This window comes from Myotis lucifugus, unplaced genomic scaffold, assembly GCF_000147115.1.
Source record: "Myotis lucifugus unplaced genomic scaffold, Myoluc2.0 scaffold_131, whole genome shotgun sequence".
NCBI classification, from domain to species: domain Eukaryota; kingdom Metazoa; phylum Chordata; class Mammalia; order Chiroptera; family Vespertilionidae; genus Myotis; species Myotis lucifugus.
The window spans coordinates 3,067,965-3,093,248 of NW_005871179.1; the positions used below are offsets into that span (position 1 = coordinate 3,067,965).

The following is a 25,284-nucleotide window of genomic DNA, read 5'->3' on the forward strand; positions in this document are numbered from 1 at the left end:
TTCCCTTCTCCACGCTCTATGCATTTCCCTAACCACATCCACTGAAGTGGAGTTGTTTTGAGTCAGGCCGTCAAGAGTTGAGTTACTCGTGCCTCCCGATCTCTTGAGAGCCCCTCTAGAGGCGGCATGTTAAGTCACCTCTGAATTTTTCTCCACGACCCTCCAATCCCTGGCCCAGAGCCCCCCCACCCCCGACCCTCGTCTGCGCTCGCTGAATCAGCCCGAAGAGCCCCCAAACGGCGACTACGCGGCTGGTTTCACAAAGGGGGGCGGTCCTAGCGCTGCGCTCTGGGATCCAAACGTTCGGGCCCCGGCCGGGCTCGCTCCCGCGGGGCTCGCTCCCCTCCCCGCCTCCACCCCCAGCTTCCCACGACCACGCTGAGGGCCCACCAAGGCCCATGCGGCCACCGTAGGGGACTATGGCTGAGACCCGCAAAGATTCGAGGTCGGTGGGGGCGGGGCTAACGCTTGGGGCCTTAAGACAAAACTGAGGATTGGACCCAGCATTCGGGGGCGGGGTTTAAGGGAGAACTCTGGATAGAGAATGGGCCAAGCTCAAGGAGGCGGGGCCTGGTTATAAAGCGGGGCGGCGATTGGCCTGAGGGTGGTGTCCGCGCGAGGATTGGGTCGAGTGCTCCGGGGCGGTGCTTAAGGGGGCGGTGCCGTGTCGGAAGTCAAAGGTCGGTAAATAGTGGTGATGTCATGCAGGCAAGATGGCGGAAGGGTGAGCCCGTCATCCTGCTCTCGGGCGTTGGGGCCTGAATTCTCCCAGGGTTGGGGTGCTGGGCCAGGGTCCCCGTGGAGAACAGGAGGCCAGCGCGGCGGTGGACGCGGCTGGAAAGGCGGGGTGGAGTCTCAATGTGAGGGGGTGGGGAAGCGGTCTGAAGCCTCAGCCCCCGGGGTCCCATCTGGGGGGAAACTGAGGCCGGATGGCTCGTACTGCGGGGCTGCCAGCTGTCTCTGTCTCCCACAGGGAGGACGTGGGATGGTGGCGGAGCTGGCTGCAGCAGAGCTACCAGGCGGTCAAGGAAAAGGTAAGCCGGGCCGGCTCCCTTCCTCCCCCAGGGCCCCGCACCGCTCAGTGCAGCTTGGGCGGCCCCGCAGGCCCTCGGGGATGAGAAGGACTCTCTCCCTGCTTCTCGCCCCTCTCGGGCTCCGGAAAGACCGATCCCGACTTAGACCCGTGGGACACTAGCCACAGTGAGGGAAAGACTTTAAAGGCCGCGGCGCCCCTCGCGTGGGAATCCATAGGAAGGAGAAATGTACAACTTCCTAGAAGAGGAAACGTGTAATGTGGGTCTTAAAGGTTCTAGCAATAGAAACTTAGTCCTATAGCCATTGGAATATTGGCGTATGTGCCACAGCCAGCGCTCTCTACAGGCCCTGAGATACCGATATTAGCCAAACAGATGCATCCCCGGCCCACGGAGCTCACCGTCCGGTGGGATGAGTGAGACTTGGCTCCACCGATGAGAAGTGCCACCGTGTGCTTGTTTCATTCCACGCTCGCCTGGCAGCCCGAACCCGAATGAACTGTGGGAATAGCAACTGGGATGAGTGCTGCTTCAGAGCATCCTCCCGGAGGCTCTGCCCTCGGTTGAAGCGGCCCTTTGCTCTGGGAGCATCTCTGTCCTCCCCTGGCCTGTGTCCTCCTCTCAGCTCCAGGCCAGCAAGTCTGAGGCTGCCCCGAGCTGTTTGGGTTTTGAGGAGGACCGGGAAAGAGAAGGTCACACGGAGGTTTAATAGGAGAGACCTCCACGTAGCTTGGTTCCTGTTGCTCAGTCTACTGACATTCCTTTAGCAAACACATTTGAAGGCCGCCTGTGTGTTTCCCTCAAGGTTGGTCTCCCATACTCACGAAAAATAGGTAGATTAGCTCTCCATCTTTGTTCTTGGAGAACTCCCATTTGAAAATTGTGTGTGTCTGTTGTTGTTGTTTCTGCCTTTAACAGTGCCCCATTCCTAAAGAGAAGAATGAGTTAATTTCTGTCTCTTAGCTACTTACTGTTATATGAACCTGGGCAAGTTACTTAACCTCTTTAGGCCTTGGCTCCTCATCTTTACTTTTTAAAAAGTATGTTTTTAGCCCTAGCCGGCTTGGCTCAATGGATAAAGCGTCAGCCTGCGGACCGAAGGGCCCCAGGTTCTATTCCGGCCAAGGGCACATGCCTAGGTTGCGGGCTCAATCCCCAGTGGGGGGTGTGCAGGAGGCAGCCGATCAATGATTCTCTCTCATCATTGATGTTTCTATCTCTCTCTCCTCCCTTTCTCTCTGAAATCAATAAAGAAATATATTTTTAAAAATGTTTTTATTGATTTTAGAGAGAGAAAAAGGGAGAGGGATAGAGAGATAGAAGCATTGATGAGAGATAGGCTGCCTCCTGCACGCCCCCTATTGGGAAGTCGAGCCCACAACCCGGGCATGTGCCCTGACTGGGAATCAAACCAATAACCTCTTGGTTCTTGGATCAATGCTCAACCACTGAGGCCCACGGGTCCGTTTTTTCTTAGTCTTTCTGTGCTTTCCTGGCCTTCCTGCCTTCCTTTCTATCCTGGCTCCATTTGGACCACTCAGTTCCCAGCACCCTCAGTTCTCTTATACCCCATGGCACAAATTGCCCCAAAGACTATTGCTCTGAGATGGTGCTATATATAATCTGCCTCCCTCTGCTCCTTACTTCCTGTACTGTGTGGTGTGTGTGTGTGAGCTTTCCCACAGATACTGGTCGAGAAAGTCACATTGCTCTTCTGCCACAGATTCCCAAACTCATCTGAGCCTGAATACCCCCCAGCAACTTTTTCAATCTCTAATTTGCTTCTTCTCCCCTTGCCTTTAGAAACTTTCCTCAAACCTAACACGTCCCTGAAGTTCCCTGTTAAGTCACTTCCTCTTTTACTTCCAGGAGACAACATTAGCTCTTACTTTAAAAAAATAAAGAATAAAAATAAAAAAAATATATATATATATACAATTAATATATATATTAATTGATTTCAGAGAGGGAGAGAGAGAGTAGAAACATCAATGATGAGAGAGAACCATTGATCGGCTGCCTCCTGCACGCCCCACACTGGGGATCGAGCCCGCAACCCAGGCATGTACTCCCAACCAGAATCGAACCTGGGACCCTTCAGCCTGTAGGCCAATCTATCCACTGAGCCAAACCAACTAGGGCAGCTCCTACTTTTTAAAGTTTGAGGTCAACAACATGATCTCTCTAACTCCCTCTGCACCCCTGAAGCCACCACACATAAACTTATCTATATACACACTCAGCCTTACTTACCACTTGCCAAATGCAGTGGGTGTTTTCAGCCCTTATCTTCCTGCACCTTTCGGCTGCATTTGACACTAGTGATCACTCCCTCTTTCTTGAAACTCTACTCCCTTGGCTTTAGTGACATGATTCTTTCTCAGTTCTCCACATGCTTCCCCATCTTTCCTTTTCTGACTGTTTTCAGGAGTTCCTCTTCCTCTGCCTCCTCTTAAAGGTGTAGTGTCTAAGGGGCCTTGTCCTCAGCCCACTGCTCTGTTTATAAACTCTTCCTGGGTGACCTCCATTTTCATGTTAGGGTGACGCAGTCCTTTTCTCTGAGCTTTAGTGTTTGAGAGACTCCTTCTGGACAGCTGATCCAGATATTTCAGTCACTGCTGATTGTACATGACCAGAGTCATTGTCATCATCGTCTCGCAGACCTGCCCCCTTCAGCGTTTTCTCTTTGTTGGCAGCACTAGATCTACCCTAGTCATCTAGGTTAGCAGCCAGTGGCTCTTCTTGATTCTATCTTGTTCTCAGTCAGTGCATATACTGGTATATAATTACCAAATCCACCTTTTTTGCCTGCTATTTCTTTTTTTATATATGTTTTTATTGATTTGACAGAGAGAACATCGATCAGCTGCCTCCTGTACACCCCCTACTAGGTATTGAGCCTGCAACCTGGGCATGTACCCTGACCTGGAATTGAACTGGTGACCTCTTAGTAAATGGGACAGTGCTCAACCAACTGAGCCACACCAGTCAGGGATGCCTGATATTTCTTGAATCAGTCCCATCCTTACCAGCACTGTTCTTGTTCATATTTTTCTGTTTTCTTTCCTGGACTATTGCAACAGCCTCCTAACTGGTCTTCTTCCCTCTTCTAATCCTGTCACCCTGGGACCATATCAGTCCTGAAATTACCTATTAAAAAATGCAAATCTTGTCCCAGCCAGTGTTCCTCAGTGGTTGGAACATCACCCCACACACTAAGAGGTTGCGGGTTCGATTCCCAGTTAGGGGGATGTATCTGGATTGCAGGTTCGATCCCCGGTCTAGATTGGGGTGCATGTGGGAGGCAACTGATTGATGTCTCTCTCTACCCATCCCACTTTCTCTTCTATTCTCTCTAAAATAAATCAATGGAAAATATCCATGGGTGAGGATTAAAAAAAAAAAAAGCAGATCTCATCATGTCCTACCTCTTTTAAACCTTTGGTGGCTCTCCATCACCCACAAGGCTGACCAGATGCTACATGGTTGCCCTCAGCAACGTCTCCAGCTTTATCCCTCATCACTTATGCTTTACCTTTTATGTTCATTAGGACTAAAATACCATAGGCCTCAGTAAACCCCATACCCCACCATGCCCAGGCTTTCTTAGGTGACTCCTGCTCATAATCCATGCTTCCCTTCACCAAGTCTTTCCAAGCTCCCTATAATACACTGGTCACTAGTCTGTCCTTGCTCTTCAGCACTGTTATGAGAGCATTTCCCCAGTAGACTGACCTTTCTCGAAGGCAAGCACCATGTTTATTCATATTTGTCCCCTTCTAGCCCACAATCTAGTGAGAGAGACAACCATTCATCAAATCATGCAGATGGTTTTATCATTAAAGTTGCCTTGGTTCATGTAAATGTAATAAGCAAACATTCTGGAGCACCTACTCCATGCCTGACTCTATGTCAGACACCGGGGAAGCATCAGTGAATAGAAAACATAGGCTCTATGTTCACGGAACTCACAGGTTATGCAGGAAGATAGGCATTGGATGGGTAGTCATAAGTCTAAGGTATGAGAAATGTTAAGAGAATGTGCAAGTCCCTTAGAACATGAAGCAGAGGTGGCATCAGGGAAGTGACATTTAAGCATAGATCTGAAGTAGGAACGGGAATTGGCCAGGTGAGAGGGCTCACCATTGTATTTGTTCTCTTCTTTGCTTTGAAGAGTTAGAAGTATGTGTCAAGAAGAGGAATAATGTGTTCAGATACCATGAAGTAGGGAAGGTGCTAGGGCATTTGAGAAACTTGAAGGCCAGCTGGAGCTCAGTGAGGGGCACAGCTTAGAGGATGGAAGTCTGCCAGAGGCAAGATCATAAGGGCCTTGCAAGTGAGGGTACAGATTTTATACTTGCTCATAGGATACTGTGTAACCATCGAATAATGTACATGTCTGCTCTGACTTACAGAGCTCCACTGATGTCAGGAAGAGAGTGTAATAGAAGTATCTGATGCAACCTGGGAGGAGTCCAGGTTGGCCTAGACCAGTGGTTGGCAAACTGTGGCTCGCAAGCCGCAGTTTGCTGACCACTGGCCTAGACTAAGGTGGTGGCAGTGTGGATAGAGAGAAAGAATTAATAAATGACTCCTTTACCCCAACTAAATAGTTCTGAGTCTGATATAGGGACATAACGCCCACCCCCAGAGAAGCCTCTGGCTGATAGATGAGAGTGTCCCACTCAGAGACTTCCAAGGCTGCTGAAAACTAAGCAGGCCCTTCCCCAAAGAAAACACAACCAGAATATTAAAAAACATGCTAAAATGTTGCAAGTGGCTATCCTTACGTAAAATGAGAGGGCTTGCAGACGGGTACAGAGGTAGCCCAGGAAGGGTGAGGATGAAGCAAGACAAGGCAAGACTTAGACAAGAGCTGAGAGGCTGCTGTCTCCAACTGGTTCTGGTGCAGGGTAAGAAGCAGATTGGTCTAACACAGCAGGTCGCCAACCTTTCGGACCTCGCAGACCACCAGTTGGCGACCGCTGGTCTAACAGAAGCAAATATCAATTCTGCCCAAAGGAGCTCTATGAATGAATGTTTGGGACCAAGAAAGCCTCGAAGAGAATTCAATCAAGTATTTCTGTTAACACCCCATTTGTTGAATGTAAAAATTACACACCTTTTTGTTGGTATTAAATTGTCAAGAATTACTCATAAAAGCTTTCTAAACTATTGTTATTAATGCAACATGTTTACTAAACCTTTCAGACAAATAATTTCACAAGCTGCCACATTGCAACTGAATTTTTCTATAACAAAAAAAGTAAAAATAGAAACACTTTCCTTTGATAAAAAAAAAAATCTTTTCTTCATGTTATCTGAAATAGATGTCACATCTTAAGGCATATCAAAGCAATGCAACAAAGTCTGCTTGGTTTTCAGACTATATGTGTCCCCTAACCCCACTGAGCTCGTCCCCTCCATTTCATAGGAGACAGCCGAGGACTGGATGAGAGTTTCTCTGGTTACACAGCTTGTAAGTGTCTGGGCTGACACTCAGTTCTCAGAGCAGCAGGAAGTTCTTTGCTCTCTGTTGTCCGTTATCAAGTCGTGGAATTGGGACAAGTGAGCATTGTTTCTGAGGCTAGGCTTCCCGTGTCACTTGAGTTTTCTGTGTGTCTGTCCGGCACTGAAGAAGCACAGGGAACAGGAACAGAGGGTGGTGGAGCCAGCTGGCTCTGTCATCCCTCTCTGTCTTCCATAGTCCTCCGAAGCCTTGGAGTTCATGAAGCGGGACCTGACAGAGTTCACCCAGGTGGTGCAGCATGACACGGCCTGCACCATCGCAGCCACGGCCAGCGTGGTCAAGGAGAAGCTGGCTGTGAGTACAACCTATATCCTCCAAGTGGCTGTCCCTCACAGCCTGACCTATTCTGAGACCATGGTGGAGGCTCCCAGCTTTTCTCCCACTTTTCTTTTATGTATTGTTTTTCCCCATGGGCTCTCATTTCGAAAGAATTGTGTCTGCCAAGCAAACAAGCTACTTCTATGTATTAAGTATTAATAAGCTTTCCCACTTCTTACTGTCTTAGCAGATGTTATCCTGTTACCAATATAATTCATTGTAGATAATTTAGAAAATACAGATAAGTAAAAGGAGAAAAGAGAGAGAGAGAGAGGGAGAGAGAGAGAGAGAGGGAGGGAGAGAGGGAGGCCTAGAGACATCCAAAATGCCATCTCCCAGAGATAACTACTGTTACTATGTGGGAGTATATCCCTTTTTTTTTCATAATTGGAATCAAATGAAGACCATGTTTTGTAACGTATCTTTTCTTTTTTTTTAATACAGAGAGAGGAAGGGCGGGGGGGCAGGGGAGGGTAGGGAAAAACATCGATTGGTTGCCTCCCGTCCGCACCCCAACTGGGGATTGATCTTGCAACCTGGATATGTGTCCTGACTGGGAATCGAACCTGCCACCTTTCAGTGCACAGGATGACACTCCAACAAACTGAGCTACACTAGCCAGGGCTGTAACCTACTTTTTTACTTCATCATTACAGACCTCATTCTGTGGCTTCACAAATGGCATGGTATTGTGTGGCTTTAACCAGTTCCTAGTTTCCTATTTCATTTTCCCCCAGTATTGTAAACAGAGGTACAGTGAACATTCTGATTGCTAAATCTTTGCCTTTCACATTTTCTTTCTAATAAAATATTGGAAGGGATCATAGGGTGAGTATAGTTTTAGGCCTTTTAATATCTATTGCAAAACTACCCTCGAGAAAGGTGTGCCAACTTACATTTTTACTGCCCCTGTTTTTATTCATCAGAGCTGTGCATTGGAATCCTCTTCTGACATAGGAGTTTGATTCTGAAGTCAGTGTGGAAGAGAAAATTGTATTTAGTCAAACATATCCCTGCCAAGTCTCAAGTTTTGATGAAGTACAGTATACTGTTGTTGTTTTTAAAATATATTTTATTGATTTTTTACAGAGAGGAAGGGAGAGGGATAGAAAGTTAGAAACATCGATGAGAGAGAAACATCGATCAGCTGCCTCCTGCACACCCCCCACTGGGGATGTGCCTGCAACCAAGGTACATGCCCTTGACCGGAATCGAACCTGGGACCTTTCAGTCCACAGGCCGATGCTCTATCCACTGAGCCAAACTGGTTAGGGCAGTATACTGGTTTTTTATTATAGTTTTCCCTTTAGTGATGGGACAGATTGCAATTTCTTCATTTGCTCACCAGTTGAATCAGTTGCCCTGTGACTAGAGGCCATGTTATGAAAAACATGTTTGGCAGTTTTTTACCAAGCTTGTTTTGTTGAATGTTGTAAAATACTGTCTGCCTGCTAACCACAGCTACAGATGAGCATGAAAGACAAGTGGTAACGCTGCTGAACTGCGATAAGTCTAGCCAGCAGCAGAGACAGCACTTGTTTCTTTCATTTGTTTATTCCTTTTTTTATTCCAAAAATAGGATTGTATACTGTGCTAACTTGTTCTAGGCACTGAGATAGGTTCTAGTTTAAAGTGCCAGGGCAAAAAAAAATAAATAAAATGCCTGGGCAGCCTAGTTAGAAATAAATATTATAATTTTCTATGAGGTCTTTAGAGCCTGACCCTGTCTCTCAGCATTTCATCCTTGCTTGCTTGAGGACATACTGACCAGTGTGGCTCAAGCTTGGTGTCCATACATTGGCCATCAGCTGGTCCTAGGCTTGCCTCTAGGCAAGACAGTGTTCTGATCCAGCCCATATTTCCTCAAACTTCATAGAAAATATTCCACTTCCTGAGCAATCATGATGATGAAATTGTGATATTACAGTATTGCTATTTATTAAATGTTTGCTATATGCCAGGCTTTGTGAATGCCTTATCTCTCTTTTTTCTTTATTTTTTTTTTTTTGGTGCTGAAACTCACATGCCATATCTTTTTAATCTTCACAGTAGCCCTCTGAAGGAAATATATTTATCTGAATTTGACAGAAAAGGAAACATAGACTCAAGGAGGGTTTAGGTCTCCTATCAGCAAGTAGTAGAGCTAGGATTCAAACTAAAGTTTGATTCCCCAGCTAGTACCTTTCTCATCACATAGGTCTTCCCCACTGAATGTCTATGGCATGGCTCCTTACCTGTCAATTTTTGCTCAGTCTGGCTGGCCTTGAAATTTTGATGAAACAGCCAATCAAAGGAGCTCTGCTCTGACCTACAGAGGCCTACTGCAGCCCTATTCTGCACCCATCTGGGGGATGGGAACCCTGGCTGCCTCTCTCTCCTCCAGCCCCAGAGATGGAGTGAGAAGTTGTGAGCACTTCCCTGGTCCCCACATACACAGTAAATTTTTGCCCCTGATACTTAGCTGCTCTATGCCCCATGCCCCAGATTGTAGCCTGCTCCTGGACCACTTGCTTCCTCTGCTGGCTTATCTTTTCAGACTGAAGGCTCCTCGGGGGCGACGGAGAAAATGAAGAAGGGTTTGTCTGACTTCCTAGGGGTGATCTCCGACACCTTTGCTCCCTCGGCAGACAAAACCATCGACTGCGATGTCATCACTCTGATGGGCACACCCTCTGGCACAGCTGAGCTCTATGATGGCACCAAGGTATTCACTAGTGGCTTTCCCTGCAGTTGTCTAACAGCACTGAGTTCTAGCCTCCCACATGTACTCACAAAAGCAATGTGTGTTCTGGCTAAAAAGTAAATATATGTATATAACTGAATTTTAGAATACCGATAAGCAAGAAGATTATTATTTCTAAACTCAATCCCATCAGTCAAAAAGAACCACTGATTTCTTGTTGATGGATAGCCTGCCCTTCCTTTCTTCCCTCCCTCCCTCCCTCCCTCCCTCCCTCCCTTCCTTCCTTCCTTCCTTCCTTCCTTCCTTCCTTCCTTCCTTCCTTCTCTTTCTTTTAAAGAAGGAGAAGCACAGAAAGAGTGTAGAGGGGAGTATTGGTGTATTGGGATGATGCTCTAACCAACTGAGCTACCTGGCCAAGGCTAGCCTGTCATTTCTTTTTGTTTACAAACGTGGGTAAAGATAGTTTAGGGTTTTTTCTTTTTAACAAAAGGCACTTTATACATGCAATTTTGTTACCTGCTTTTGAAAAATTTATAATAAACTTAGCACCTTTCCTAATCACCATCATTTTTAATGTCTTTAAAATGAATATGGCATAATTTATTTCTTTTTTTAAATATATTTTTATTGACTTCAGAGAGGAAGGGAGAGGGAGAGAGAAACAGAAACATCAATGATGAGAGAGAATCATTGATTGGCTGCCTCCTGCATGCCCCCTACTGGGGATGGAGCCTGCAACCCATGCATGTGCCCTTGACTGGAATTGAACCCAGGACCCTTCAATCCACAGGCTAAAGCTCTATCCACTGAGCAAAACTGGCTAGGGCTAGCATAATTTATTTAGTCACTTCCCTGTGTTGCACATTTGGATTCCTTTTAGATTTCAACCATAATGAGGAATGCTGTAGGGAGCATCTTTACAGACATGATCTGCTCCATATTTGGGTTATTTAAAACTAACTTCCAATAGGAATACATGTATGGGAGGAGGATGTCTATATTTCTACCGCATTTTATTTTCTCATCATTACTTCTTGGATGTCATGGAGTGTTTTCTCCTAAATCCCATGGTGTTGTAGCAATTTGGCCTCCTTCATAGCATTTTACCACATTGAATTTCCATTCCAAACGTACTGAATTCCAAGAATTGGCACCACCACTTAGTGAAATTTGAGTGGAATTATGAAAATTTTAAAATTACAGGTCTTTAAATTATAACAGTGGATCACCCAAACCACTTGCTGCAGTTCTGATGCAGCCAGCCAGCCATGCTCCATGTAATACTGAGGAAGGAAGGTGGGCTTTCTGTTCACCAGCCAAAGTTTGCCACTTCCATGGCCCTAATTGGAACACAGCTTATAGTTCACTTGGCAGATGGCTATGAAATTAAGAGATTCTTGATGAATGGTTTTAACTTGGGGAAGTTATATTATTTCAAAACTTGTCCATAAATTTGGACCTTATTAATACTTTTGCATTAGTTTTTCTAATTTCACATAATTCAGAAGCATTTTATACATATAATTTTGTAGCCTGTTTACCCTGTATTTTCTTAGTGTAATATTAGGTGAAAGATCATTTTTCTCAGAGCCTACTTTTGGACTCCTAGCCCAGCACTCCCCTCCCTCGCCTGTTTTAATTGACAGGTGTCCTGTGGGTATGGTAACCAACAGGAGAGAAGCTGGGCGGTGGTTGGTTGGGTACTCTGGCAGAGAGGGGATGCTTTCTTTGCCTAGCCTCCCAGAATTTATGTTCCTTTTTCTGTGTTGTTGTTGTTTTTAATATATTTTTATTGATTTCAGAGAGGAAAGGAGAAGGAAAGAGAGATAGAAGCTTCAATGATGAGAGAGAATCATTGATTGGCTGCCTCCTACACGCCCCCACACTGGGGATCCAGCCTGTAACCTTGGCATGTGCCCTGACAGGGAATGGAACTGTGACCTCCTGGTTCAGAGGTCGATGTTCAACCACTGAGCCGCACCAGCCTGGCTGTTGTTTTTTTCTTTATTGCTCCAGTCAACAAAAAGGAAACTTTATTGAGGTCCCAGGGCCACTGGGTTCAGGCAGCAGGCAGTCAGTCCTGTGGGCTGGAGAGGCCTTAGTTATTAACCTTCTTCTGGGGGGACAGGTTGTTGGTGTGGCCTCACTTCTTTCCGGACTTGACAGCTTGGGGGTGCAGGCAGGTGTAACACTTGCGACATCATCTTCTGGGAGAGCTGGAGGAGGAAGGGCTCGATGATGCCACCCTGTAGACGAAGCACCAAGTGTAGGGTGTAATCTCTGAATGTTGTAGTCTGAAAGAGTGCAGCCATCCTCCAGTTGTTTGCCCACAAAAATCAGGTGCTGTTGGGCAGGCGGGATGCCCTCCTCGTCTTGGATTTTGCTTTTGATATTCTCAATGGGCTCAACCTCGAGGGTGATGGTCTTCCCAGTCAGAGTCTTCACAAAGATCTGCATCTCTGCATCTGCTGGGGAGGCGGCTCCACCGCCTCATTGAAGAATCTTCTCTGTTTCTTATAGGCTCGTCTCTATAGCCTGCAGTCAGACCCGGCAACCTACTGCAATGAACCAGATGGTGAGGGGGTAGCGGTGAGGGGGTGGGCTTGCAGGGCAGGGAGACCAAGGGCTAAGCATCCCCTGTGTCAGGGACCAGAGTGGGGCGAGTGTGACCTTAGATCTGGTGGGATGGGTTGATGGTCCCTCTTCCTCCCTGAACCCAGGCTCTCTTCATCCCTGTCTGCAAAAGCTTTGACCCTTTCCCTCATCCTCAGCTCAGGCTCCCTCCCCGCCCTGTTGCCTGCCTGTTTGCTAATCCCCTGTGGTACAGCAAGCCCCAGGCTGGGAACTGGAGGTCAGAAATGAGTCAAGCCCTCAACCTGGTCTAGACCTTCAGGAACCTGCTGTTAGGAGAGGAAAACAAGAAATAGTGGATAAAGCAAAGGTAGTAGATTTGGAGTGACTGCTTCTATAGAACGATGGGGGCAGTGGGAACCCAGAGGGATGGCACCCAGCCAGCCTGGGAAACTAGGATGTGACACTTGAATTGATGTTTTAAGGATGAATTAGCAGTAAATTAATTTTATCTTTAAAGTGGGGCGGGGGCTGTTTAAGCAGAAGGTCCAGAAAGAACAGGGAGTAGCTGGCATTTGGGAAGGTTGGATTAAAGGGTGCGTGTGAGGGAATGAAAGCAGTGAGAGATGCGGTGGAAGCCAGATTGGAATGCTTTCGGTGTCAGACTAAGCAGTTTGAATTTTGTCCTAAAATGCTCAAGGTAGTGCTGCTTAACATTTTTTTTTTTTAAGTCAAAAGGGCCTTTAAAAATCTGTTGAAAATGACAGGCCCTCTCTTCACAAAATTTTATATGCAAAATGGGACTTCTTTGACCCTTTGAAGCCCATCTTTGGACCGTAGCTTTAAAAGCCTTCCTATAGAGAACTATTGAAGGGTTTTGAGGCCTGAGGTGATCAGATTTTACATTATATAAAAGAGCTCCGGACAGTGTTGTGAAGGATGAAATAGAGGGAGAGACAGAAGACAGGAAGACAAGTTAGGAGGCTTGGTAGCAGTCCTCACATCAGAGATAGGGCCAGAACCTAGGAGGTGGCCGGAGGAATGAAGAGGAAAGTACATGTCTAGAAGTGTCCTCAGGTTTCCATTGGATCACTAGGTGGGAAAGGTTGGGCAGGAAAGAAAATGAGTTGGGTTTGCAGCACCTGTGCAAGTGGACGTGTCCAGGGGATACTTGGACCCCTGGATCTGCAGGATTTTCAAGAGGGAAGCAGTGGCTCCGAGTCATAAACTGGATTGGTCACAGGAGGGAGGACAGAGAAGTAGCCATTGGATCTGGCAACATGAGTCACTGGTAACCTGAGAACAGCTCTTTGAGAGAGGAGATCCAGTGGCCAAGTGCAGTGGGCTACACAGTGAGTAGGCGTGGGAGAGATGGAGTCTGCGGCCCTCCTGGAGGTCATGTGGGTGCTGCGCCTGATATCACCCACCCCTTCACCCTACCTCACTCCCCACCTTGGGCTAAATGGCTTTGAAAAAAACCTTATCCATGACCAGGCTTAGGTGTGTTTTCTGTAGGCCCAGTGTTCTTTCCCCAGACCCAGGGAACTGACCATCAGTGTCTGTCCCTCTACAGGGCCCCCGGAATTGTTTGACGCCTGGCTTTCCCAGTTCTGCTTGGAGGAGAAGAAGGGGGAGATCTCAGAGCTCCTTGTAGGCAGCCCCTCCATCCGGGCCCTCTACACCAAGATGGTGAGGGCCCAGCTGGCAGGACCTCAGCCAGTTCCCAGCTTAAGGTGTCGGGAGGTGGGAGAGACATATCCTGAGTCATTTCAGAGTCATCTGGCTTAGAGAACAGTGGGAGACCCTACAGAGCCAAACCAGCCAGTTCCTGAGCCGAGAATATGCATGGGGGGATTGATATGCCAGGTTTCTGGCCATCATGGTGAGAAATGGAAGGACTGGCAAAGCCTGGTGGAATTCCTTTTCTCGCTCCTGGGCCAGCCTAGGCCAGGAAGGTAGCAGGAGTGGGGTGTGGGTTGGAAATACTCTGATAATCACTGCTCAGCCTCTCACTGTATTTGAAATCCAGAGTGGCTAGGAGCTGGCTGATAAGGCTGGGATGCAGACCCCACACACCCACTCCAGAAGTTTCATCTTTGCTGTCCCCTCCCCCCAGGTGCCAGCAGCTGTTTCCCACTCAGAATTCTGGCATCGGTATTTTTATAAAGTTCATCAACTGGAGCAGGTATGCTGGCCTAGCCTGGCTAGGTACTCCACTTAGCCATGGGGGACGTGGGCTGGATTTTGTTGAGGGAAGAAGGGGACACGGTGCCAAGAGTTCTGGGGTCAGGACCAGATCTAGGAAGAGGGTGCTCTGACTGTTCTCGACATCTGCTCCCCCACATTCAGGAACAGGCCCGGAGGGATGCCCTGAAGCAGCGGGCAGAACAAAGCATCTCTGAGGAGCCTAGATGGGAGGAGGAAGAAGGTAAGAAGTATTGGGCAGGTAACAGGTCCTGCCTGTGGGGGACTGTCTGGCCATTCTCTCTGAAGCCGGGAGAGACGTGGCACCCCAGGGAGAGTACTGAGTGTGTGTGCGTGCTAAGGATAGGCTGAGCTGATGAGATGTTTCCCAAGGCTGGTGGGATCCTAGGTGCAGAAAGCACCTAATCTGCTGTGTCAGTTGCAGCAGATTACCCTGCCAGCCATGGCCCAGCTACTGCAGAGTCACCTGGGATGCTATGGAAATCCCAGAGCCCCTTATCCCCTCTTGTAAGATTCTGTGGCCAAACTTATGGGTTTTTTGTTTTTGGGGGGGTTTTTGTTACTGTTTTAAAATTTATTTTTAGAGAGAGGAAGAGAGAGAGAGAAAAACATCCATGTCAGAAAGAAACATCAATCAACTGCCTCTTGTACATGCCTCGACGGGATTGAACCCGCAACCTGGGTTTGTGCCCAGCTGGGCAATCGAACCCATGACTTTTCGGTATACTGGATGGGACGACGCTCCAACCAACTGAGTCACACAGGTCAGGGCCAAACTTGTATTTAACAAGCTCCCCTAGCAATATTAATGCCCAGCCAGACTTGGGAACCGCTGGCTTAGGGAGGGAGCTAAGCATCCTCTCTGGCAGCTCAGCTTTTGACAGTGTGAGAGCCACCTGCATGATGTAATATTAACACATTTATTTATTAAGTGCTTATATTATATACCCAACCTGTACTAAGAGCTTATATATATGGTCATTACCACAACTCATTATTCTCTTCTATAAATGAGGCAAGTAAGTTAAAGAAAAGTTAAAAACAAACACTAAGTGCTTTGCCTGAGATCATACACCCAGGATGTAGTAGAGGCTGATGGAGAAGGGAGGAAACTGGCACCCTTTTGTCTTGTTCAGAGTAAACTTTGGAAGAAACCGAGGCCTGTCTTCAGAGAGCTTCAAGGTTGTCTTGGGGCTGACCAGGGCACATTGCCCGCTTTCCCTGCTTTTCTCTCTCGACAGAGGAGCTTGTGGGCATTTCACCCGCACCTCCAAAAGAGGCAAAGGTTCCTGTGGCCAAAACGTGCACATCCCTTGAAGGAGGACCTGGCCCCCAGAGTCCCTGTGAAGAGAATCTGGTGACTCCAGTCGAGCCTCCAACAGAAGTCACTCCATCCGAGAGCAGCGAGAGTATCTCCCTGGTGACCCAGGTTGCCAAATCTGCCACCACACCTGAGGCACCAGTACTGCCCAAGGACCTGTCCCAAAAGCTTCTAGAGGCCTCTTTGGAGGAACAGAACCTGGCTGTGGATGTGGGCGAGACTGGACCCCCACCCCCAGCTCAGTCTAAGCCCCACACCTCTGCCGGTCGCCCCAGTGGCCCAGAGCCCAGGCCTCCAGCCAGAGTAGAGACTCTCAGGGAGGAGGTGCTCACAGACTTACGGGTGTTTGAGCTGAACTCGGACAGTGGGAAATCTACACCTTCCAACAATGGAAAGAAAGGTAAGTCAAGGCCAGAGCCCAGGGGCAGGGCAGCTGGGAGTTGAGACCTCACAAGGCAGACTGATCTCCTTGACCCTTGTGAGGATCCTAGGAGCAGCTGTCCTTTATTTGTGATACCAATGTGATGACTGTTACTATATATTATTTATTACCTTAGTCCAATTCTAAAATACACTGATTAAAGTGCATCTTACAAAATAAGGTTTATGTCAGGTCCTGTGCTAAAGTTTGTAGCGTTGCTTTTAATGTCTCACATCTTACAACCCAGTGAGGTCAGGGTTACTGTCCTCATTTTACAGATGAAGAAAGTGAGGCTCAGAAGTATTAAGTAACTTGCTCAAGTCACATGGCCACAGACTTAAGTCTGTCTGGTTTGAAGGCCACGCCCTTAACCTCCTACCACACTGTACCCATTTCTATCCTTTTGGACAATTTAACCTTATCTTGAGGTGGGTATTCCGGTGACACTGATTGATGTCAAGGGTCTTCTCTCCTGGGTGACCTTAGGAAAGTCATTTAGCTTCCCTAAGCCCTCATTAATTATAATTATAAAATACATAAACAAAACTTACATGTACAGTTTTGTGGGTTTTTTTGTTAATCCTCACTCGAGGATATTTTCCATTGATTTTTAGAGAGAGTGGAAGGGAAAGACACAGAGAGAGAAACATGGATTGGTTGCCTCCCAGGTCGAGCCTGCAACCAAGGTATGTGCCCTGGACCAGAATCAAACCCGGGACCCTTCAGTCTGCAGGCCAATGCTCTATCCACTGAGCCAAACCGGGTAGGGCTACATGTACAGTTTAAAGAATAAAGTTAATACTCATGAACTTTCTGTGAGCCAACTTAAGTAATAAGCTTTGGTTTCTAATCTGTATAATGGAATTTTAGTCTGGAGACTCTTTGACTTGATGTCACAGGGGGAACCTCTCTAACTCCTAGAATTGACAATCATAGCTTTGTTGTCAGTTTCTTTGCCACATTCAAAAATGCCTCTCTAGAGGTAGCTGATGGCCAGCAAGACCTTCCCTCAACTCCTCACACACACATGCATCCTGTCTTTGCCAGCACTCAGTACCAGTCAGCCACACAGCTTGCCCATCTGGTGAGTGCTGGCCTGCTGGCACTGAGGGACTGGTTTGCTGCAGTGGGTGGGAAACAGACCCCACTGTACCCTCCCCTGCTCCCTGATGGAAACTGCAGGGTTTCTAGTTTCCAAACAGAGCGCTTTCCTTCTGACCGGCTCAGTGAGGTCATCCATTGAGCTCCTACCTATTCTTTGTGAGACACTGAGGGGGGAGGGGCAGAAGCTGCAGTCTTTATGATGACACATGAAGCAGTGTGGGACAGACTTGTATTGGAGAAGGTCAAAGAAAGAAGGAACTTCTCGGCGGTGCGAGTCTTTCACCGAGGAGACAAGCATTGTATAGGAGAGTTGGAGAGCTTGGGGCAGGTGCGGGGAAGTAGTCCAGGCTCAGTGTGCCTACAGAGTCCATATAGCAGAGGGCCTGGGGCACATTGAAGGGTGGTGACCAAAGCCCACTTTTCTGTATTGTCTCCTACGAGAGGGTGGAACAAGAAGGGTGAATGGATTGGCTCAGAAATAGAACTTTAGAACTTAAGCTGAATTTAGAAGGTTGCACTTAGTGCCACAAAGCAGCGGGGCATGCTGCTTATATTTTATGCCCAACCTGTACTAAGAGCCTCACATGGGAGGCTCTGGGTTCAAATCCCAACTTTGCTCATAAGCCAAGTGATTCAGAAAAGTTACTGATCTCTAAGCCTCCGTTTACGCCTCTATCAACTGGGGGTGATTGTTCCAGGTGCTTAATCAAGGAAGAAATTTGAGTAGAGCCCTGCTTTGGAGAAATGATGATAATAAGAGGTACTGGTCTCTGAACACTTTCTGTAAATTCATATAGCTCTGTGCTAAGCACGATATCCATAATCACTCATTCTTCACAAAAGCCCTGTGAGTTCTGCGCAGTATTCCCCATTTTTTATTAGTAGGAAACAGGTCAATCACCTACCCAATAAGTATTTAGAAAAGTATGAAATAGTCATTTAGGAGAGTGGATGAGTAGGTGATGGACCAACAGGTAGTGTGTGGTTGCTGGGTGGATGGTACTAAGGGCCCATTGGAGATAATGGTCATTAACTTGGAGACACCGGTCAGCACTATTGCACTTTTGTCCAGCCACATTCAGTTGCTCAGGTGCAGGCACAGAGCAGATGGGGAGTTGGATTTAACCAGGGTTCAAGTTTAGCCAGGTGAAATCAGTGGAAGAAAAGGAGAGAGTCAAGTACATGCAAGAAGTGATTAGAATGATGGCTAATGGAATCCTAGCTGGACAAGGGAGGGAATAGCGGTGAAACAGTTGTAGGGTTAAAGAATTATAGGTTCCATTTGGAATCCCATCGGAGAACATGATCAGAAAAAATGAGTGGTGGGTGAAAGAATGGACAAAAGGAGATTTGGGGGAAGATGCAGCAAAAGCTCTTGACCACTCTGTTTTACTGTCTGCGGTGCACACGGGGATTCGATGCAGAAGACCCACCAGAAGTAGTTGTAGTCTGTGAGGGGAAGCCAGGGTCTTAGATGAGAGTAGGACAGTGGGAACAGAGTAGAAGGAGTAAATCTTAAAAGGAAGATGGAGACTTAGAGACAGAGTGACTCCTTTCCCACTTGTATTACTTCCTAAAATGACACGAGGGAGGCTTGGTCTCTGGGTGCAGCAGTCTTTCCTGGGGTCTCACCACAGAGTCTCCCAGGTCCCAGTGCAATTCCCGTCTTTGCAGATTTGCTTCCTACCTGAGGTTATTAATAAAAAAAAACAGAAAAACTCCATCATGAAGTCTAAAATGATTGTTGCATAGATGAATCTTCTGCCACGTGCACAGTATAATGGAGATCTTACTACTCTCCTTGTGGGACGGAACCGGATGGTGGGACAAGGCAGATGGCAGAGCCCTGGTTCATATCTCTGCCACTCAAAGCCTTCATTTCTCATCTGTCAACCAGGATGTAAATACCTACCTTAGAGGGTGGATGGGAAGTGCTCCAAAAAGTTTAGCTGATACTCTGTTTTCGAAAGGGTCTGCCCTTGCATTTAAGCCTGAAGAAGAGAGTTTCAAATCCCTAAAGGACAACTGAGGCTAGAGAAAGCTGTCATGGCCACAGCCGCAGCTCTGAAGTGACAACTCAGCCAGGAGTCTGGCTTCTCCCTCACAGGCAGCTGCACTGTCAGATGGCCAGGTGGGTCCCACCAAAGTGTTCTCAAAGCACAGGGACACTTAGATGTGGATCAGAAGAACTGGGTCTTGGTGGCACATCCGTCCCTGACTAGCTGTGGGTCCATGTGCAACATCACTTAACTTTGAGAAGAGGCCTTTAAGGGCTCCATTTGTTAAATATCCACTATGTACTTAAGTTACGGGCACTTTCCACTGCTATTTATAATATTAACACTATCTTGTATCAAACTGAAAGGCTCTAAGTCTACACAGAATCCTCCAGGTTCCTGCAGAATTCTGGGCCATCCCCTAGATTGCTGAGTCTGAATGAGGGGGTTGGGGGAGCAGGAGTCTGCATTCTAATAAGCTCCTCCAGTGGTTCTTTGCAAAGAGAGTGGTTTTATCTTTATTTATAAGTAGACTGAAGCTCAGAGTAACTTGCTCAAGACTACAGTAAATGAGAGAGTCGGGATTCCACCCAGATTGGCTTGGTTCCATAGACCATGCTCTTACCACACTGCTTATAGTTAGCGAGGTGGCTAGAAAGAGAGCACAGTGTGAGACCCCTTATAAGGAATGTGGGGGCTGAGACCCTAGGCACCTGGTGAGGAGCAAGTTAGACAAGAAATAAGGCGATATTACAAGTCATGCTATTGGTATGGGGCCTACATTTTTTAAAGGTGCTTTAAAAAAAAGATTACAAAGTAATATATGTTTCTTTTAGGAAAAAAACCACACCAAGAAAAATTACCCCATGACCTCATCACCTAGGGATAACTATTGTTAGTATTTTTGTGGATATCTTGCTGATGCATATTTCTAAAATGGAATCTTACTGCATATATTTTTTTTACAGGAACTATATTTGTAGCTTTCTTCTTAGTAATAACTTTCAATGTACATTTTAAAAATATTTGCTTGTAAGAAATCATAACCAAATAGGAATTTTTAGAGCAGTGGTTGTCAAACTTTAGCAGGCATCAGAATCGCCTAGAACAGGGATGGATAAACTTGTTCTATATAGAAAAACGTATAGGTCCAGATCACAAATAAATTAAACTTTGGGGGCATAGAGTCTCTGTCTCAGCTACTCAGCTGTGCTGTTGTAGCCTCAAGCAGCCATAGGCAATGTGTGTACAACATTTTATTTCCAAAAAACAGAGGGTGGATTTGGTCCATGGGCCATGGTTTACCAACCCCTGGTTTAGAGAAAGGGCCCATGAATATTTTATTGGTACAGCTGTGTGTTCTAGTCACTTGGAGTATGTGGGGAAATAAAACCAATACCCTGCCTGCCCTTGGGGAGCTCTCATTTTAACTCCTATATTATTAGACAATAAGCATATTAAATCTGATGATATATGCTAGAAAGTGACAAAACAATACAACTAGAGCAGAGTGAGGGGAATAGGTTGCAATTTAAAAGGATGTTAGAAAATAAAATAAAAGGATGGTTAGGGTAGGCCATACTTAGATGGTGAGCTTTGAGTAAAGGTGTACAGGAAGTTAGGAAGTTGGCTTGTGGATATAGGAGAATTCCAGGTGTAGGGAACAGCCCATGCAAAGACCCTGCAGTGCAATGTGCCTGGTGCTTTAGGTGTAGCACAGCGGTTCTCAACCTGTGGGTCGCGACCCCTTTGGGGATCGAACAACCCTTTCACAGAGGTCGCCTAAGACCATCGGAAAACACATATATAATTACATATTGTTTTGTGATTAATCACTATGCTTTAATTATGTTCAATTTGTAACAATGAAATTGGGGCGTCACCACAACATGAGGAAAGGGTCACGGCATTAGGAAGGTTGAGAACCACTGGTGTAGCAAGATCAGTGTAGGCAGAATGGAGGGAGTAAAGAGGAAGAGGTTCATTGTTTATTTCTTCTGGAAGATTTTTGTGGCTCCCAGGGAACCTTGGAACCAAAGTGCTTCTCTACTATTCAGTAACTTGCTTTTCCTCACTTAATAGGATAGTTTAATACTATTTGTCATGTACATGTTCTGCAGCCTCACCTTTAAAAGCCACATAATGTTCCATCACATCACGACACCATTTATTTATGTTTGTAATTCTCTTATCAGTGGATTTTCAGGTGATTTTTAAAGTTTTCATCACTATAGCAGTGAACATTCTTTTGACCACATTGTTCACTGAATCTAGGATTTTTCCTTAGATTCCTAAAAGTGGGAAGTGAACTAGAACAGCAGCAGAAGGCGAAGACCTTTGTTGTGGATTTGTCAGGTCCTTTTAAAGAGTGCCATTTTCTCCAGCTTTGACCTCTTCACATACCCCTCTCTGACTTGGACACTGTGGATTTTGGTTCTAGGCTCAAGCACAGACATCAGCGAGGACTGGGAGAAGGACTTTGACTTGGACATGACTGAAGAAGAAGTGCAGATGGCACTTTCCAAAGTGGATGCCTCGGGTGAGGTGAGTGGACCTGGTTGGCCACAGGGAAGCAAGCCCAGCGATCCCAGGGTCTGAGGCCTCTCCCCATCAAGCCCAACTGTTCCCTCAGGGTGGACCCTGTGCCTGTCCGAGGTGGCAGCCTGCAGAAAGAGAGCGGGGACCTCCCACTCAGGCCTGAGCAGTTGTCATTGGTAGGCTCTGCTTCCCCTCAGTTCCAGAAGGGAAGAAAGGGAGAGTTCCTGACATTAGCTCTGTGTCAGAATCACCAAGGAACCATTAAAAAATACAGATGCCAAACCCTGCCCCAGACCTCCTGACGCATGGTCCCCCAGGCTGGGACCTGAGCAGATTTCTAGCCTTGGAGACAAAAGACAGTGTGATCTAGGGTTAATCACTTAGCCTAAAACATGGAATTGATCATTACAAGCTTATAAGCTGTGATAGACAATGGTCGACACATTAAGCATAGTGCCTGGGACTTGGGAGCACTAGTATATGTTACCAAAACCACCACAAGATCCAGTCCAGTTATGAGCTCATTCTTCACTACCTCTCAAAATTAAAAAATCAGTTTGTGGTTTTGTTTTTTTTTTAAATATATTTTATTGATTTTTTTTTACAGAGAGGAAGGGAGAGGGATAGAGAGTTAGAAACATCGATGAGAGAGAAACACCAATCAGCTGCCTCCTGCACACTCCCCACTGGGGATGTGCACGCAACCAAAGTACATGCCCTTGACCGGAATCGAACCTGGGACCTTTGAGTCCGCAGGCCGATGCTCTATCCACTGAGCCAAACCGGTTAGGGCTAAAAAATCGTTTTGAATGAGAGGCTAGGAAAAAAACTCTCACAGCTAGTAAACAACAGGACTGAGGCTCCAGCCCAGACATCTGATTCAAGTCTGTGTTACTTCCACTGTCCACCATGTAACTCCTGTACCTGCTAAAGAGGTAAACAGATTAGAGGCCCGGGAAGGGCCTTGATTTTCATATTGGAAAACTGAAGCCTGAGAGGAGGCAGTGACCCATCTGAGAGCATTTTGTACCTGTGACTTCATGATACCCAAGGCAGAAAGGCCCTGGTGTCCTGTCATGGCTTTTGTATCTTTGCAGCCTTCTTTTAAAGCCTGACATCCAGGCTTCCTAGCAGAGTTATTCTGGAACTCGTCATAGCAGGGATCAGCAGGCCAAGAGAAAGTTGCCTGGGAAGACTTTAGCTGAGGACTCGGGTGCCGGAACCCCTAGTGAAGACCCTTTAAGCACCTGTAGTCCAGGGCCACGCTTGCTTCTAGTTTTAGTGCCACTCTCAAGCTCTCTGCCTCTCTGAGCATCGTCTTAACTGCCCAGCAGGAGACAAGTTTTTGTTAAGGAATTGCTGACTTTGTTCCTGTGGGCAGAGTGTCCCCCTTGTAGAGACAAGTGTTGGTTGGTGGGAACATTTCCTTTGGGTCTGGAATGATCAGAGCAGCAGACTTACCCCTTAGACAGAGGGCAGCTCTGCTCCCAGACACATCCCTTAAGACCGTGGTTCACTCTCGTGGGCAGTGTATGGCCCAGGGGCAGGCGGGGGCTTGGGGGGGGGGGCGCTATCTGGAAATGGAGGCAGCAAGGGGAGCTTTGGGTCTGGGTTTGAGGAATAAATTGATATTTGTGCTCTCCATTGTCCTCTCCCATTTGCAGCTGGAAGATGTAGAGTGGGAGGACTGGGAATGAGGGGAGCCAGAGCAAGCAGCTCCCCCTCCCACAGCACCTCCCATTTCCCTCGATCGTCTCAGCCCAGCCCTGGAAGACACTGACCAAGAATGTCCCCCAAGTGGCCTCTCAACCAGAGCTCTAGGCACAGATTCTGAGTTGCTTCTTGCTGGCCCTGTGGGCCTCTGCTCACATCTGGGAAGGGGCTCACAAACCAAGAACTCTGACTTGTGCCAACCATAGGATGACCTAAGGGGGAGGAAACCTGCCCCCTCACCGGAAGAGCCTACATTTCTATGCTGAATACCCTGTTCCTGGGGACTCTTGCTGGGAAGTCCCAAGGGATAGCTCCATCCCTTCTGCCTGTGTGGACAGAAGCTGAACCACCAGTCTCTTGGAAGAAGCCAAGTCAACACACTGTCCACCCATAAGCAGGCAAGGAAAGACATGCCACCTGCCATTGGCTAGATGGGGATGGCAAACAGTTTGGTTCTTATTCCGGTGGGTAAGAGACGTTTGATTCTGGGAAAGTAGCCTCTCTTGGGAATCTCCTCTTCCCAGGCATTTCCATTCCCAGAAAGGTTCCTTGTGGTTCCGAATCTAGAGACCAAACCCTGAGTTCCCCTCTCCTCTCATCCAGCCCAGCTGGGATGTCCCCAACACCTTTCCCAGGGCTTCCTCATGTCAGATGCACCCAAGTCCTTAGCCCAGCTGTGCCACCTGCAAGACTCTGCTCTTGCTTTTCTCCCCCTCCCCACTAAGGGAGGGGCCACTTCAGGCCCTTCTGTGCGATGCCTGGCGGGGTACTTTGTCCAGCCAGCTACCCACCTCAATTCACCTGGATCTTAGGACATAAGCCAGCTCGCAGTGGTACAGAGCAGTGATCAAAGCTGAGTACTTACAACTCGGGTAAGCCCAATTTCTCTGCCTCAGCCCTTCTGCTTCTAGAAGGGAGCTCTTCTGAAAAAGGCTTCTGAGAAAGCTCTTCTTGAAGGCAGACCTGTCTTTGTCTCTCACCCTCCACTCTGCTAAAGCTGCACCTCTCTTGGGGGAATGCAGGGCTGCAGGAATCCCTGGAGGCCCTGGTGCTTAGTGCTGCTCTGGTATTCTAGTACATAGTCTGGTGTTCACCAATGATTTCATGGGACCGTGGCTGGGATCCCAAGGAGTGAGGGGGTGGGGCGGAGAGAATGCGGAATCTGTTTGATGGGATGGGGTTTTTCTCTTTGTAATTATTTCTTTAGTTTAATTAATCTTTTGGTTGTTTGTGCAATATTATATATTTTAAATTATAATGCATCTCCCCAGAGTATTTTGTAGCTGGGAAAAGAAAAAAAGGAGAAAAAAAAAAAGATTCTAACAGCTGTTAGTTTTGTAATTAAAAAAGAAAGAAAAAAGAACTTTGTCCTGAACCTTTTCCAGACTTGTCGTTAACAGCATTAAAGAGATTCAACAGAAGCTGGAAGATGTCTGGGGGTCTGTTCTTCTCCCCCATGGCAGCTGGGGCAGGACATTCAGGATGTGCAGAGTGGCTTCCTGCTTAGAACCTGGGGTGGGGGAGGGGGGGGGCGGGTAGCCTGGGTTCTGAGGAAGTCCTGTCCTCATCTCAGACTCAACTTGGCCTTCGGAATGAGGAAGGGGCAGGACTCCCAACAGGCTTCTCACCAAGACTAGAAGTTAGAGGCCAATTCTGCATTCCCAGTGCTTCTGCTTTTATTTGGAAAGGAAGTTGCAACAACAGTGGCTCCAATTGCTCTTGGTCATTGTTCTCCTCTCCTCTCCTCCCCCTGTATATGTATGATTCTGGGGTCTAATTTAATTAACTTTAGTTAAATGCCCGTATGAAAATCACTTGTCAGTCATAATAAAAGGGAAGTCTGAATGAG

At 47.1% G+C, this 25,284-nt stretch overlaps 1 protein-coding gene and 1 pseudogene across 4 annotated transcripts; one reads left to right on the plus strand and one right to left on the minus strand.

Annotated features, from left to right (window-relative positions):
• The first annotated feature begins 681 nt into the window (after positions 1-681).
• BSDC1 (BSD domain containing 1) lies at positions 682-25,284 on the plus strand. 4 transcript variants are annotated; one of them, XM_023758443.1, is made up of 12 exons: positions 682-724; positions 974-1,034; positions 6,742-6,858; positions 9,419-9,586; positions 12,086-12,140; positions 13,710-13,825; positions 14,253-14,321; positions 14,486-14,564; positions 14,926-15,105; positions 15,583-16,062; positions 21,625-21,728; positions 23,387-25,284. In XM_023758443.1, the coding sequence occupies exons 1-12, from the start codon at positions 714-716 to the stop codon at positions 23,417-23,419; spliced, it is 1,473 nt and encodes a 490-aa protein (XP_023614211.1). In that variant the 5' UTR covers positions 682-713; the 3' UTR covers positions 23,420-25,284. The 4 variants fall into 4 exon arrangements, with proteins under 4 accessions (XP_023614211.1, XP_006094293.1, XP_023614210.1 ...); XM_006094231.3 differs by lacking the exon at positions 14,926-15,105; XM_023758442.1 differs by lacking the exon at positions 682-724 and having other exon boundaries at positions 734-1,034.
• On the minus strand, positions 11,542-12,069 carry LOC102436893 (annotated as a pseudogene).

Bases quoted from the DNA above. Each gene is read 5' to 3' on its own strand.
- BSDC1 (XM_023758442.1), top strand. From the start codon at position 930: ATGGCTCGTACTGCGGGGCTGCCAGCTGTCTCTGTCTCCCACAGGGAG. The intron at 1,035-6,741 runs GTAAGCCGGGCC...TGTCTTCCATAG, and splicing joins ACCAGGCGGTCAAGGAAAAG to TCCTCCGAAGCCTTGGAGTT. The intron at 9,587-12,085 runs GTATTCACTAGT...TGTTTCTTATAG, and splicing joins AGCTCTATGATGGCACCAAG to GCTCGTCTCTATAGCCTGCA.